The 17,182-nt window shown below is 39.1% G+C and overlaps 1 protein-coding gene across 1 annotated transcript in view; it reads right to left on the bottom strand.

The window, feature by feature from the left end:
- Positions 1–3,542: 3,542 nt before the first annotated feature.
- Positions 3,543–17,182, bottom strand: part of GRIN2B (glutamate ionotropic receptor NMDA type subunit 2B) — a 404,998-nt gene continuing 391,358 nt past the window's right edge. Inside the window, exons 11-13 of the mRNA XM_070755979.1 lie at positions 14,937–15,124; positions 11,151–11,389; positions 3,543–6,039 (exon numbers count right to left, since the gene is read on the bottom strand). Coding sequence (XP_070612080.1) covers positions 4,141–6,039; positions 11,151–11,389; positions 14,937–15,124 — 2,326 coding nt within the window. The 3' untranslated portion in view covers positions 3,543–4,140. The remainder of the gene's footprint in view (positions 6,040–11,150; positions 11,390–14,936; positions 15,125–17,182) is intronic.

The raw sequence follows: 17,182 nt of genomic DNA on the forward strand, positions 1-17,182 counted from the left end.
TCCGGTGGACAGAATTGGCTGAAACCAACAGAAGTCCCATTTTGTAGCAGATGGGAAATAGACATAAATAACATACTAGCTTTTTCTGGCAAGAATGCTATGCTAAATGATGTAAAGGAACTCATACATGCCTGTTCTAGTTTCTATATAATAATAATCTCAAGAAAAAGACAGTGATCAGTTTATCAGTATCATGTTAATGGCTTCATTTAGAAATCCTGGAATATTTTTCAGATTTAAATGAAGAAATCTGGGGTTTTACTCATCCTTCCCCACTCCCTGCCATGAGCAGTGTTAAAAAAACAAACATTTGAATCCAAATTGAAAGTATGTTGGATTTTTGCAAGTAGAAGAAAAACAGATTTACCTATTAGAAGACAATTTCAGGAAAACTTTTAAAACCAGTGGATTAGCGTTGAAACAAGGCAACACATTTTCTCTGATGTTTTTGGTGACATACAAAATATTCCACTCACCATATTCCTGAAGTACCACACATTATGGCAAAATATAACATAAGATGGTGTATTGCTACATTGGCAGACATTATATCACATCTGTTATAGAATGCCAGAATAAGTGGTCTGGCAGCATGCCATACTCAGTTAAACAGCTTGGAAAATCTGCCATTTTTAAAACAAGAAGAACAACTTCACATCCCTTATCCCCTTACACATTTACAACATATGCCATGGCTCTAGAATTAGTATTAAGAAAGTATTTCAATACATTATCCTAAAGCATCTGAATAGCAAAAATGTCAATTATGTATGTTCAGGTGCAGAACCACTCACCCAAGCAGAAGGCAATGAATCTTAGTTCACGGGAAAATCAAGTTTATGCAATGAGAAAACTGAAGAACACATCCCATTTTTCTAAGCAGGAGGAGGAAGCTGAGTTTTTAAAATGATGAACATACAATTTTGTGTGTGTATTATACAAAGTTTCATGTATTTTTGGCAAGTTAAACAACCAACATCACTGTCGCCATAAACAGCACCTGCAGCTAAAATGTTCCATCATGTCCACATTTGATATTTTTAGTGGAATAATATCCAGAACTTTAAATTATAAAACCATAATAAAATTTAAAACATAACCTATGTATGTGGTTGAACCAACCTTCTTCTTCTTGGCCAAATTTCAAGAGAAAGAAAAATAAGGTAGATGGAGAGATCAAGAGGCTAATTTCTTATATTAAAGCAGTAGACACAATACCTGCTTATTAACTGTTATTGAAAGTCCCCCAACATTTCTAATCATCTTTAAGCAGACATGTTTCATGCTCTGTGCACGCAAATTAACATTGGTAATTTAATATTATCAAATCTTAGGTATAGTGTAAACACGTGAATTTAATATCAAACTGAGCTAGATTGCAAGAAACTTAAAACCAGAATAAACCTATACCCCCAATATACATCTAAAATCATTCTGAGAGTTCAGTTAATATCTTTTTTGGCTTGCTTTTTAGTGGACTTTAGTGAGCAATACTAATATTTTTGGTTTCAGCTGAGAAAGGAAGTGACCCAGAGGCACGCTTATCACTAGAACCAAACCCAGCTGTTAAATAAATTTTAAGTACTGTTAATTGAGATATTTCTCAGTCCCAAGATTTCCAAGCTAATATAACTTTGGAAAAGTTTCTGTAATTTGGGTGAGATTTAAACTGAACATTCAAAATGAATTTATTCCATCTGAAGGAAAACAGCACAATGCTTCAGGGCCCAGATTGTAGAGAAAAAATATGAGTTTATAATCAAGCAAGGAACATGAAGGCCTTGCTAGTGAGGTTTAAGATGATCCATTGCCATTTCCTAAACATGAGGAAAAATGTGACAAGTGTGATTTAGAAAGAGGTATTCAATACATGCAGTTTTTTTCTTATTATTTCCCATTTGTAACGGCATGGGCCAACATAAAGCTACTTCCATATACAAAGACTGAAAACTGTTGGGGAAAATGCAACAACTAAAAACCCATATCCTCTCAAAACCTGAATATTCACAAGAAGAGAAGCACTAGTTTTATACAAAATGCAATAGAAAAGAAATCTCAATTTACAAATGAGATGAATGCCTTCCCAAGTGCCCTTTGTTAAAGAATTCATCCTCAGTTACTTTGTGTGCTGCAGACTGCTAGGAAAGTAGCTTTTTCGAGAGGGACAAGGAAAACGAAGGAAAAGGCATTCGGCTCTTCCAGACATCACTCCTTCCATAACCTAATAAAGTTCAAGCCCATATTTACCCTCTCTACCAAAAAGACAACACCTTCCCATGGCTTCAATGCAGCAAATATATTTAAAAATATATAAAGCCCGATGGTGTGTGTGGATGAAAGGACATGAGAGGAGAATCAGTTGCTCAAGAAATGTGGCTCAAAAAGGAACAGCTGCTTCCAGAGTTCAGAGCTTGTGCCTCTCTCCGTTTATTCAGTTCAATTGCAATCTGCCCGCTCTTTCAGAAGAGATACTTCCGCCCTCTTGTTTTGTTAGGAAAGCAGTTCAACAGACCCAGGAAAAAGTGAGATGTCTTGCCACATATTTGGGAGGCAACAGTTAGCCTGTTGCTCTTACCTGAGGGTTCCTGATGTAAATGAAACAATCTCACTTTAAGTAGTTTTACTCACATTTCCAATTATTCCTCCTTGAGAGAGAGAGGGAAAACCTGCTGCAAGCATTACTGCATTACACCAAGAAGACGTCCAGAACAACTCTAATGCTGCCAAATAATACTACTTTTCCTGTTTAGCATCTCCTGGCCTTTCTTTCTTAACTTTCTTGCTTCTTGCTACCTCTGCTTTTCTGATCTCCACTACAGCAACTGTGGGAACTAGTATTTCACCTCCTCATGCCCTGTGGAAGACAAGCCATAGTTCCACAACACTATAGTTATCAAATATAAGTATATATTCAATAAATATACATATACACATGGTATGGGTTGTGCTGGTCCTATTCTCCCCACCAGCAGCACCACCTCCTGCACTTTCTACTCAACTCCAACAGCAGAGAAAGCCTTTTTTTTCCTGTAGTCTCTCAAAATCTCCTTTTGCAAGAGAAACAAGGACATGGCAGATGTGAAACCTCCCTTCCACCTTTAATTCATCAAAAGAACAGTGGAGTTTATGGAGCTGCCAGCCTTCTTTTCTAATTGTTCAGCCTTTTTATTCATCCACATTGCAGAGGCTTGTTCTGCTGGGGTGTGTAAGAAAAATACTTCAGTGATGTTACATTGGTTTTATTTTTTTTGTCTGTATTTGATGTAAATCATTATTTAAGAGAGCTGTGCACAAATCAATTCACATCCAAAAGTTTATGGTTTCAAAATTAACAATGAGTTTTCGTGAGTAGAGAAAACCAGACAGATTCCCCACCCTGGGATCCCACCTTATAATTTTCTCAAGACTCTTGGTAAGAATTTCCTGTTCTCACTTGTCCTAGCTTCTGTAATTTCAGCCCATCCTTCAGAAATGGCCTTGCTGGACTGCCGTAACTGAACTTCCAAGCAGATCTCCACACCTCCTTTTCCCGCAAGATACACTGCATTCCTGGATGTAAGTATCTACGCAACTTTTTACCCTTTCCCTAAAGTCTTTATAAAAGATCTGAATGCTTTTTTATTAAATAAATTCCACATTAGTTGTATCTCACATTTTTCTTTAAAGTACAAATGTAAAAAGAACTAATCTTTCTTTCCTCTGCTCTTTACCATACACGGCATCCTCCTATCAATACTAACCATCCCTGTTTTCCGCCAAGAAAAAAACCCCAATTCTGTATCGGGGTATTGCCCCTACCCATGTGCTGACCTCACCTGATCCATGCCCTGTCTTTCCAACTGTGAAAACACAAGCTAAGCTAGTAAGCTCTGACATGTGATGGACAGGAATGGAAATGTGAGTAGGGAAATGAAAAGAGATAATTAGGAGTTCAGGTGTGGGGAAAGAAAGAAGTGGCACTTCTCAGCAGCTCTGCCTAAGCAGAACTCCAATATTCCACTTTCGTTTTGTTTTTTTTAAAAAAGGAAAGAAACAGTAGCAGAAGAGTAGCAAATGGGAGCTAGGACTAAACCCACCACTTGCCCCTCCCATGCTTTGCATTTCCTGCACCATCCCCTCCCATGCTTTTTTTCCCATCACTCAGACATCAGATTCAATACTAGAAAGTTTCTCATAAACATGCCCATTGCTAGAGCCATTGAAAGCCCTGGGGTTTTTGTTGTTAGGCACACAGGGGTTGGACTGGTTCCCTATACAGATGTCCTTCTGGAAACGGGCTGGCACAGCTCCATGAAGAGCTGAGACCACTGGCTTGTTGGCGGTGACAATGGCTCGGAAGTCTGGCCTGGCCTTGGGCCCTCCTGCCACCACAGGCTGCCTGAAAAAATAGGATTTGCTGCCATGGAGCAAGCACTGGTCATCCCCAAAAGTGGGGATGAAAGGGTTTTGAGTGACCCGATCGGGGTAGAGAGACTTGCTTAGCATATAACCACCACTAATGCCAGGATTGTTGTGGTGGTGGTGGCTGGTGGCAGGCAGTGAGGACTTGTTGTTGGCAAAAGTGGACTCGCTTGCTGGCATTTCAAACATATGAGCATAAGGGCTTCCCTCCAAAAAGCGGCCTTTGTCCTTTAAGCTCACACTGCGTGGGGCCAAGGCTGCTTCTTCCTTCTGCAGATCCACAAACGTGTCATAGGAGTGCTGCCGGCGGAGCTTGTTGCGATTCTTTTTCTGCACCTTGGAGGCAGAGTTGGAAGGGCTCTGAGGGTACTTGGTGGTGGAGGTGCTGGTGGCCACTGGCACGGGAGCAGATGGCTGGTCCAGCTCTTGAAGGGAGTTGTCCTCACTGATATCATAGAGGTTGCCTGCCTTCTTGCAAGCTTCACACCGGATGCATGGCTGACGGGTGGAGTTCTGCCCTACCACAGCTGGGGTGTAGTTGTGCAGCTTAGATGGGCAACTGCGGCAATAATTAGACCCTGGCCGTTCCTCCCAATCGAGATTGGTAAGGTTTTTTTCCCATGGCACTGGTACCCCACTCACAACACTGTGCTTGTGCTCATTGTTTACTCCAAATTCCCCTGACCCGTGTTTGTGATGGGTCCTGTTTGTACACGTCCCTGTTCCCCCTAGAGTGTCACGCTTAAAGTCATCTCCCCGTTCTTTATAGATATCTGTCAGATCTACATGTTCCCAATGTGGTGAGTTTTCCTTAGCCCGGAATTGGTCCAAATAGAAATCCCTTAGCCCTTCCTTGTCTCTAAAGTAGCGCTTGTGATCAGGGGAACGGGGACGCCGTCGATAGGCCAGTTCAATCTCATCGAATTCTCGCCGTGATTTAGCCGAGGCTGGGCGTTTCTTTAAACTATCTTTATATTGCTGTTTTCTCCGCTTTGCTGCATTGCCTTCAATGTTGCCATATGTTACCGTATGAGTGGATATATCAGAAACATCTGAACGGATTAAATCATCATGTGCCCCTCCTCCACTATATCGATCACTCTTGAATGAAAGCTTGCCATAAAGGTCACCTAACTGGCCATGCTTGGCTGGTGGTAAACCAATATCTAGTGGCTTTTTACTGATGGATCGAGACTGGGAAGAGAAAGGTGGATTATCACAGTCATATAGTCCATCAATAGAACTGGCACTACCAATGCTATGGGGGCGATGATGATGATGATAATGGTCTTGATAAACATTACTTTCTTTCAGTTGTAGATTGCCGAAAGTCCTTTCTACCTCACTAATATAATCACTGAAAAGATTCTCCTCACAAGGGGGGTTATTATAAGACTTGCAATCAGAGTGGGTGAAGCTACGGCGATGTTCAGAGATATCGTAAACTGATGATTCACGGCGGATGAAATCCAGGGCACTTTGTGGTGATCCATTGACACCTGAAAGGTTAGCCATGTTCTTTGCTGTTCGGAGCAGACGCAAAATATTAGAATGGGTATTGTTCATGGTGGCTGTGGGAGAATTCATAGAAGACTGACGGTCTTCAATAGCCACTCCATGGATGCAGCTGTAAATACCCTGAAATGGGAAAAAGAGAAAAAATGGTTATCAGAGAAGCTTAGCAGAGAAGCTACAGAACTGGAAGTTGGGAAAATGTCTTTTGGTAAATAAGATTTTATCTTTCAAGGTTTCTTACGGTATCCCTTTCAAATGAGCAACGTATTTACTTAATTCTCATTCTGCTTTCAGAAAGAAGGATCACTTGCATTTGTGTACATTGATTCAGATCATTAATTATTTCACTTTTACCTCTAATTGTGCTTTTAGTTCCTTTATATTTGGGGATCTATTTCTTTATTTACAAGGTTTGCTAAAGAGCATCAATCAAAATTATTCTGGTTTAATATACAATAATAAACACAGGAAGAACAAGACAAGAAAAACACCAACACTTAATATAAAATCAGAAAGCCAACCAGAATCAATCTATAAACCCAAACAACATTGAAATAAATTCAATGTTCAAAAATGTATGAAGAGCTGTGCCAAATTGAGATACAAGGACAGTATGATGATGATGTTTGTCCATCGTTTTTGAAGACATCTCGAGGAGGATCCCTCCCAGGGACAGTATATCGTGTGAAGGGAGATTGCCCAAGAGACAATCCCATACCTGTGTTATTCACATGAAGTGGGTGACTTAGCAGGCCCTCTCTTAATATTTGGATTGGGTGGGCAGAATCAAAGTCTCTGGTATATCCCGTATAAGACTTTATAAATTATTGGGTCCAAAAATCAATTGACCTTAGGATTAGAAATAAATAGATTCTTGACTAATCAAATGTGGTATTTTGCCCCTGATAAACAGTAGTTTACAAGTTTCAAAGGTTCCCCCAATTTCAGGATATTGTGGTAGACAGGTTGTGAAATGATCACCAGTTTAGACATTGTCATCAAGGCTTCTTGAGCAAGTAAAATCCATATATCAGTATGCTGATGATTTACAGCTGTATACCTCTACTTCTACCTAGCTAAGCAATGATGTTGACATCTCAGTGTTTAGAGACTGTGGTGATCTGGATGATTAACAACAGCTAAACCCTGAAAATTAAGTGGCACCGAGTTTTGGGGCCTTCTGGAGCTGAAACTTTGGCAGGTGGCAGTCACGTAAGGGGTTTTAGATTTTTTTTTTAGATTTTTAAAATTAATTTTGCATATGTTTTTTAAAGTAACTAGATTTCTTATGTATATTGTGTATTTACAATGTTGTATGCCACCCTGAGTCATTTTGAGAAGGGCGGCATAGAAATCAAATCAAATCAATCAATGTATAAGATACCCTTTGAACAGCTTCACAGTGTGTGCCAGTTGTGCCCCTTCCTGGACTTTAAAACTTTACAACTCAGTTACTCAGGCTTTGCTCACATCCACGACGATAAAGCACTCTTCATTGGTCTATCTTTGAAGAGCATCTGAAAGCTTCAGCTGCTGCAAAGTGCAGCTATGCAGATATTATGTATGTCCCTATTATGTGGTGCATATTATACCTATGTTCATGACCTGCACTGGCTATCAGTTTGCTTCGGGGTCCAATTCAGGTTGACTTTTTTTCCTATGGCCCCCACCTCATTGCCCCTGTGATTCTTCCATAAGTCTTGGGGATGCCATGGTGAGCTTGCAAGCCTCCTTCAATAAGGGGGTTTGTTTTTTATTCATATTTGCATGTTTATTTTTTAAAATTGTCATTATGTTTGTATTCTGTCCAGAATCATGTTTTGTAAAATTGACTGTTATGTTAATTTGATCCATACATATATACATCCATCCATCCATCCATACATTCTTGGCATACCAGCCAAAGATTCCCCTGAACATAATTTCTAGCTGTTGCTGTAGCAGGAACCAAATCACAGATTATCTCTAGGATAATGCAACCCTATCAAGGGCTGATGTTACTGGATAGACATAATGTCATTTGACTAGCAGTAACTCTGTTTCGCAGGAATTAATTTGAATTTGTTACATCTTATCCAGTTTATGAGAACCTTTGAGCATCAGTTTAAGATCTCAATAGATTTGTTTTGGATTAGGTACCTATATTAGATTACTTCTCTCAGAAATTTCATATAGATTTTAAATAATGTTGGAGAGGAAATCGAGTTGAACTGTCATGCCACATGAAAGCACTTCAGCAACCAACTTGACCACTCTTTGCCTGTGACTATGAACCAGAACTGCCACTTGAATGGGAGTAAAACCTTTCGAAAAGGTGCCTTTGACTTGAAATCCTTGCAGATGGCCCCAAAACCACCATGGTTGAGTATATTTAATTTTGTTAAGATATCTATGAAGACTAGAAAGGTATTAGTACCCACATTCATTTCCCAATAAAGATTGACTGCCAGAATGAACATTATTGTTCAGTCTCATGATCAGCCCTGAATCCAGAGTTAAAGGAATCTAGATAATAGTATCCTCCCCGATATTATAGAGATGAATCAGGGAAGACTGACACTTTGTGAAAGTTATTAAAAAGAGAGAGATGGTTTCTTTCCCTTTCAGTAATTTCAGTAAGTGTGACCATTTTTTGTTATATTATTTTTGTTTATTTGTTTGTCTGTTTATCTGTTTGTTTGTTTGTTTGTTTATATTTATTTATTTATTTATTTGTTTGATTGATTTTTATGCTGCCCTTCTCCTTAGACTCACCTTACAACATGTTAGCAATAGCACGTTTTAGCAGAGCCAGCCTATCACCCCCCCAATCCGGGTCCTCATTTTACCCACCTCGGAAGGATGGAAGGCTGAGTCAACCTTGACCCGGTGATGAGATGTGAACCGCTGACCTTCAGATCTACAGTCAGCTTCAGTGGCCTGCAGTACAGCACTCTTTCTGCTGCGCCACCCCGGCTCTGTTAACTAACTCATCTGCTCATTTTAAACATGGTTGCAAATATTCTGGTAGATTAGAAGTTCTGCTCAGGAATGATCTTAAAACATACATTTATTTCCAATATATTCATTGTTCTCGCCAAGAATGTTGTTCTTAATTTACATGTGACATATTTCATTTCCCCCCCTGAATAATAAAGTCTACCAGGTCACTGCCTACCATTATCTTGTTACCTCTCTCAAAATACTGCTACTAAAATGCACTAAGAGACTACTCTGAAGCTCAAGATACCTTCAATTCCATTGTCTCATACTGTATATTTATTGAATGATGAGACTGATAATTGATCTATGGTTTTGACTACTATTTAGCTTCTAATTCTGATTGAAGGTGCTCCTTCTTAGTTATAATACCCTAAATGAGGCCAACCTTACACTTTGTAGATGTTCTTGGGTGCTGTCCTGAGATTTGTTAACTCGGGAATCAAGAAACTGTCAAGCCAAGTAGAATATATGGTATTAGTTCACTTGGCACCATCTCCAGTCCCTCTGCTCAGCCCAGTTTTTGTTATTATTTGAATCACAGCTTGTGATCTTACAAAGTCACACTTGCTCTAGTCCTTCCTCAGCAATTGTGACAAAGAAAACAGAACATACTGTAACTCTGTATCTAACATATCTTTCTCAAGCAAAACCCATTTTTGTTCAATATCTGAATTTGACTATTCTGGCTACATAATATGATATTTAAAGAATTTTGAATTAATTTTATAATTTTATAATCAAAATGAGATATACTTTAAAGCTGAATGAATTTGCAACTTTATAGTTTAGGTTTAAAATATTTCAAAATTATATTTGATGACGTTTCACCTAATTTACAATATGAAAGCATTTGCAGGAATATTTGATTTTTAATGATCATTAGAAGAGCTGTGTACAGCAGAATTAAAGCAATGGTATATCTACTCCAATATTTTGTATTTTATAGTGATCAGCTACCTTTTCCATTAAATTGTGTTTTCATTATCCTTGAGAAAAAAATGCTAATAAAATTGTTTGAAAGTACTGTGGTTTGTATTTAATGCTCCTGATTATTACCTTTGCAGGAATGAAAGGTTCTTCTAATGAGGAAAAGATTCCTTTCAGCATAATGGATACAACATATCTCTCTTTTTTTAGGCATGGGGTGTGCAACCTATGACCCAAGGACCACATGCAGCCTCCCAAGGTCATGAGTGAACATAAGAACATAAGACTTTCAATCCTGGGCCTAGAAAGCTTAAAACTAAGACGCCTTAAACAAGATCTAAGTATTGCCCACAAGATCATATGCTGCAACGTCCTGCCTGTCGGCAACTACTTCAGCTTCAACCACAACAACACAAGAGCACACAACAGATTTAAACTTAATATCAACTGCTCCAAACTTGACTGTAAAAAATATGATTTCAGTAACTGAGTTGTCGAAGCGTGGAACTCATTACCGGACTCCGTAGTGTCATCCCCAAACCCCCTACCCTTAGATTATCCACAGTTGACCTATCCAGATTCCTAAGAGGTCAGTAAGGGGCAAGTACAAGTGCACTAGAGTGCCTTCCATCCCCTGTCCTATTGCTCTTCTATATCTCTTATACCTTTCTTCTATTCCTATATCTTCTCTTCTATTCTTTCTTAGATATATTTTACTATGAGTATATCCTCTATAACCTTCATCATGTATTTTACCCTGTGTATACCCACTAAAACCCTCATTGTGTATTGGACAAAATCAATCAATAAAAAATAAATAAGAAGAGCCATGCTGAATCAGGCCAAAGCCCATCGAGTCCAGCATTCTGTGTTACACAGTAGCCCACCAATTGTCCTTGGGGACCTTGAGCAGAAAGAGAAGGCAAGACCCTCCCTTTCCCCTGACCCCCAACAAATGGTACTCAAGGGAATCCTGCCTTCCTCAACCAACATTGAGGCGGCACATGGACATCGGTTTCAATAACCACCGATACACTTGGCATCCTTGAATCTGTCTAATCCTGCCTTGTTACTCCATTGGCCATTCATAAGTTGTTATCAAACCATGATTTTAAATGTGACAAAAGGAGGATGCTCTTAAATTCATGAAGATTACTTATAGAGATAATAGTTTTGTTTTAATTTACCTCCTTTATCCACTTCTTTGATCTAGCTCTCTATCCATTTTCAAATGCATGCTCAATGATCAAATGTCACCCTCAGTTTTATATTGGACTAAATACACCACTGTATCGTAATCCCTGTATTAGATCGAATACACTTACCCTGCTAATGGAGAAGACAACACCGGGCTTGCCAGAACAGACTCCCATGAAGCAGTGGCGAAATTGCCAATAAAAGAGATGTTCACAGATGAAGGTGATGAGGCTGAGGGCCATGGCTGCTCCCAACATATAGAAGACTCCTGCCATGTTGTCAATATCCAGCTGACTACTCATTACCTCGTTCTTCTCGTTGTGACAAATCCCAGTGAGCCAGAGAGCTTCCAGTTCCTCCATCTCCCCTATAAAAGAGTTTGGGGGGGGGGATGAAACATGAAATCCATTTGGGTGTGTGAGAGAGTATGAGTGAGTGAGTGAGACAATCCGAATAATAGAGACTTCTATTTTTAACTAATTTTATTTGGTATTTTAAAGCATTCTTAATGACAAATAGGCTCTGCAGTCTTCATCCCTGTGAGTCACAAAGCTTCTTTTCTGAGATTATTCCCCTTTTCCCATGAACTGAGGGGGCTTATGGTGACTTGACAAATATTATTTGTGAACACACAGCTAAAGGTGATCAGAGATTCATGTCTGTGAGGCCATAGCTGATCTGCAGCCTCCTGGATAAGACTGGCACTTGTGTTCATTTGTAAAAAGGGAATGACAGAAGGGGTAAACTATGTTTTTCTTCTTAAATCAGCTTGGACTTCGCTCTTACGTGGGACAAACCCCCCCCCCCCCTTAACATATTCCAAGGAATTCATTATTATTCTCTATTATATGGGTAAGTTTAAGATAAGTACAATTTTCCTTAGATCTCCCGCCTTATAAATAAAATAACTTGGTCATGCAACATTCAATACTGTTCAGTTAGTCTCTTCGGCTGCTTGAATAGTAGCTTGTTTAATAGCAGCTGTTTTGGTTTTTTTTTAAAAAAAAAAGATCATAAAATAAGATATTGACAAAATTGAACGGGTCCAAAGACGGGCTACAAGAATGGTGGAAGGTCTTAAGCATAAAATGTATCAGGAAAGACTTAATGAACTCAATCTGTAGAGTCTGGAGGGCAGAAGGAAAAGGGGGGACATGATCAAAATATTTAAATATGTTAAAGGGTTAAATAAGGTTCAGGGAGGAAGTGTTTTTAATAGGAAAGTGAACACAAGAACAAGGGGACACAATCTGAAGTTAGTTGGGGGAAAGATCAAAAGCAACGTGAGAAAATATTATTTCATTGAAAGAGTAGTAGATCATTGGAACAAACTTCCAGCAGATGTGGTTGGTAAATCCACAGTAACTGAATTTAAGCATGCCTGGGATAAACATATATCCATCCTAAGATAAAACACAGGAAATAGTATAAGGGCAGACTAGATGGACCATGAGGTCTTTTTCTGCCGTCAGTCTTCTATGTTTCTATGTTTCTAAATTGCATAACAGGTGCTGTATTCGGAGTATTCTTTATATACTTTAATTCCTTATCAGTTCAGTGCCAGATGGCATATTTGCAAAGTAATGACCTCAAATTTGTGGTGTGGACAACTACATTGGGAATACATTTTGAGACATAATTTACCATTCCCATGGTCCTCTGAACTTCATTTTGGCATGTCAGTTTTGATACATCTGCAATTGCTTTTCCCTTTGTGTGGAAAAAGGTCTGGTTTAATGCCATCTTTAGTAAATCTCTCAGATACTGTATTTCTTCAAGGTTTGCTTTTGTTCAATTTTCAATGTCCTTGAGATTTTCCAATGCTGCCCTCTCTGCAGAGAGGCCCAGCCTATTTAAATGGACTCGTCCCAGCGACTGATGGACTCAGGTTCCAGGGGAAGATGGGGGATATTTAGTTATTGGTCAATTCTTGCAAAGCAACATTTCACTGAAGATTCTTATTCATCAAATTCCAAATCTCAAGCCCTTGGATAATGTCATGCCGAAAACGTTTTCAAACTGCAGATTGAGAAGAAAAACTGGAGGAACTGTGGATTTGTTTTAAAATGTATTGGGACTAATTGGCAATTTGGAAGATAGAAGATGTGGCAGAAATCATTAACTTTAATAGCTGAGTAATCTTATTTATATCTGCACCACATGCAACATAGTCCTCCTGATTATAAAGACATTATACCAGTGGTTTATTGCACATTTTGTTGGTGTTCCATAAGTACAATCAAAATCCAGCATTACTCCAAACTTGCTGATGGTGTCTTATGCTTACTGCTTCTTACATCTTGTCTGTAGTTCACCCAAAAAAGACTTACATGATTGACATGTACAGGGATGGGTTCTACTTACTTTCCACACTGGTTCTCATCAGGATGAAAGTGCACATTTTGTGTGTGCGCACTCTTATTGCTCGCATGCGTCACTTCCCAGAAATTACCCTCTGTGCATGCTTAGAAGCAAAAAACAAGATGAGAACTGGCCCAGTGATGTGGCAGGCTGGGTGGCTGCTGGTTCCAGTGACCTTGCCATGTTAGTACCAGTTATGTAGAACCAGTCCGAACCAGGAGGAACCCACCTCTGGATATGTATGAATTTATGTACTGCCGAGGCTGGAAATACTTGTTGGAGTTCCTATCAAATACAGTGGTACCTCATCTTACGAACGCCTCTTCTAACGAACTTTTCAAGATACGAACCCGGTGTTTAAGATTTTTTTGCCTCTTCTTCCGAACTATTTTCATCTTACGAACCCAAGCCGCTGCTGCTTGGATGAAGGAGTTTCTTTTCCCCCACTTTTTTGAAGAAAGAAAAGGGAGGGGCGGCTTGGAGGGGGAAAGACTTTGCATTAACAAAAGTAGGAGAACAGCGTGCTTGCAGGCACTGAAAGGGTGTCTTTTGAAGAAAGAAAAGGGAGGGGCGGCTTGGAGGGGGAAAGACTTTGCAGAGAACAGCAAAGGGTGTCTTTTGAAGAAAGAAAAGGGAGGGGCGGCTTGGAGGGGAAAGACTTTGCAGAGAACAGCAAAGGGTGTCTTTTGAAGAAAGAAAAGGGAGGGGCGGCTTGGAGGGGGAAAGACTTTGCAGAGAACAGCAAAGGGTGTCTTTTGAAGAAAGAAAAGGGAGGGGCGGCTTGGAGGGGGAAAGATTTTGCAGAGAACAGCAAAGGGTGTCTTTTGAAGAAAGAAAAGGGAGGGGCGGCTTGGAGGGGGAAAGACTTTGCAGAGAACAGCAAAGGGTGTCTTTTGAAGAAAGAAAAGGGAGCCCCCCCCCTTGCCTTTCTTCCTTCCCACTCACCCTTTAGCCTAGCCTTACTTCTTCCACCTGCCCCCTTTAGCTGCTCCTCCCTGCCCTCTGTTCGCCTCCCTTCTAAAGTTTGGGATTTTCCTGAAGGATTTGCACGCATTATTTGCTTTTACATTGATTCCTATGGGAAACATTGTTTCGTCTTACGAACTTTTCACCTTACGAACCTCCTCCTGGAACCAATTAAGTTCGTATCATGAGGTACCACTGTATGCCAAAATGATTTGACTGTCTTTGACATACATTTGCCTTTTAATGTCTTTAGTCTGTATTCATAATTACAAAGTATATTTTATTTCTCCCTCCTAACTTCTCTGGGTGACAGTTAGGATACAATGAAAGTATAGCTTCTGTGTCTTTGAGATTTCTGAAACTCCTCCTAATGATGTTTATGACTACAAGCCACTTTAGTAATTGCCACTGAAATATTGAACTGTAAATCTCCCAGATAAATAAAAGGCTGTAAAACTAAATATTCACTATGATGCAGTGGGCCAGAGTCTTTGAAATAGTATTCTCTATTAGGCTAAAACACTGGAGGGTTTAATGGAGTAATCTTAGTAAAAATATCTTTTTTCTTCATTATCCAAATTACTCACCATCGCCAAAAAGCTGTAAAATTGCAAGATCCACTTGCCGCTTCCAGCCAGAATTCTTCTGGATGGCAATGCCGTAGCCAGTAGAAGCAAAGACCTTTCCACTGCCAATTGTCACTAGCTTGCAGCCTTCATCTCTGCCAGCCATATAGTTTAGCACAGCAGCATCATAAATAAAAGCATCCAGTTTCCTACATAATGTCAAAAACACAAAAAGGGGAAAAGAATAACAGAAAAATGTACAAAGTCAATCCACCCTTTAGACATCAACTGTGAGAAAGGATGAATCCAGGTAATACAAATATTTATGCAGAATTAAATTTGAGCAGTCATGGGATCAATGCACATATTTCCAGCATCTTTCAGTCTTTAAAGGTATCTTCATAACCCAAGCAAGAAAATATCTTCCATTTCTCTCCATGACTCAAACCTGAAAACTCCCTCAATCACTACAACATACCCTTCCTTAACTATGAAAACCATGTAGCAATAATTCGGCAACATGCCTAGGAAAAGTACACAGTGATTAAAGCAGTAAAGCATACCATTTCCCAATCAAACAGCTGGAGAGATAGAGTTAAGCAAAATGTAATTACTCAAATTAGATTTGGCCAGGACCCCTGCTCTTGTGAAGAGTCCCATGAGCATCTTTAAATATGACAAGTGGCTGGAGATCATGTTATATCTCAATATAAGGGCCGAAATGTAAACTTTATCTTGCCCAAGCAATCTTGTCGTGAAGATGGAAGTGGTACTGAATATTTATAGACAGACAACTTTTGTCACCAAATCTATATTGATGATGGGGAAAATCATTCTGTTTATATTTTTGAGAGTCTTTAATCCCTGAAAACAGGGGTTTTATTCTGTCACTTTCTTAGAGAGTCAATTTCTTGAAAAATATGTAGAAAGCACTATTCAAAACAAACCCTGCTTCTTACGACACATATAAACACTGCAACAAGAATTGCGATAGCACAACTTTGGAAGATTGACCAGACCCCAACGGAAAATTATCTATAATTAAATTTTCCGTTGGGGTCTGGTCATTCTTCCAAAGTTGTGCTATCGCAATTCTTGTTGCAGTGTTTATATGTGTCGTAAGAAGCAGGGTGGAGATGGACGAAATCACTAATTCAATCAACGGAAACAAAATCATGGAATTAAAGCGAACATGGCAAAAATGGCATGAATGGGTCCAAAAGAGAATATAGAAATAATATAATATGAAGCAATAGTACAATTGAAACAAACTATAGTTACCTTTTAAATAGTTTTATTTATCGTTTAGTGAATGTAATAAATATTAGAAAATAAATGTACAAAGTTTAATGTATACAATGCAATGTACAGTAACAGGTAAAAAAATCTACTATAAGAACATTAACAGAGATGGTTTATAATCTGTAAAATGGAATAAATTGTGAGTTGAATTATATGTGAAAACTTAATAAAGATATTTTGCAAAAAAAAGATGGATAGATAAAAAAATATGTAGAGAGAAAGAAGGGAGAGACATCCTTCATCTTTCCCCACTTTTCTTTCTTTTTCCATCTCTTGTTTTAAAACAACTCTCTTGTGCACTAGTGGTGGCACTAATTTCTTTTTGCCTCATTTAGTGGTCAATCTTCTTGGAAGAGTGGGTCTCATGCTGTTGGTTTTAATGTGCCTCCAAAGTTAACGAATGTTTGTGGGGAATAGATTAAAGGGAAATGTTTGATATGGCATTCTTTAACACTAGCTATATTTCGACACGTTGAACCATTTCACTGGTTCGGTTCACATTTTATTCTTATTATTCACATATTTCCATAAGGTTTTTGTATTTATCCCAGTAGGACACTCTTGGTTATAAACAGCATAAAACTCTTAACTGGCTCATAAAACGTGGCCCTGCTTTTAGTCTTTATTTCATCTCAGGCCCTTCTTTCTGGCAGCTTGTCAAAGAGCTGCTTGGTCAACTGCTGTGGAGGTGCCAGTAGAGTGGCGAATGGTGTTTCTGGTAGTCTGCCAGTGAGTTCTTTGGCAAGTCTATTGCTCTCTGTAGCTGCCTCCTCCTCCTCCTCCTCCTGGGATTTTCCCCACGTGCATATATGTACCCAAAGAAGGTGTATTTTTCTGTTCATGTGTGTGAACTAGATTTTACATCCTAGTAACAATGGGGTGTTGTGCCCAAAATATTTATCTATTTGAATTTATAAAGTGTGTTGTTCTTTGAACATATGCAATGGACAGTTTGTCCAGGATCA

The sequence above is a fragment of the Erythrolamprus reginae genome, chromosome 6, assembly GCF_031021105.1.
Source record: "Erythrolamprus reginae isolate rEryReg1 chromosome 6, rEryReg1.hap1, whole genome shotgun sequence".
Classification (NCBI taxonomy): Eukaryota; Metazoa; Chordata; class Lepidosauria; order Squamata; family Dipsadidae; genus Erythrolamprus; species Erythrolamprus reginae.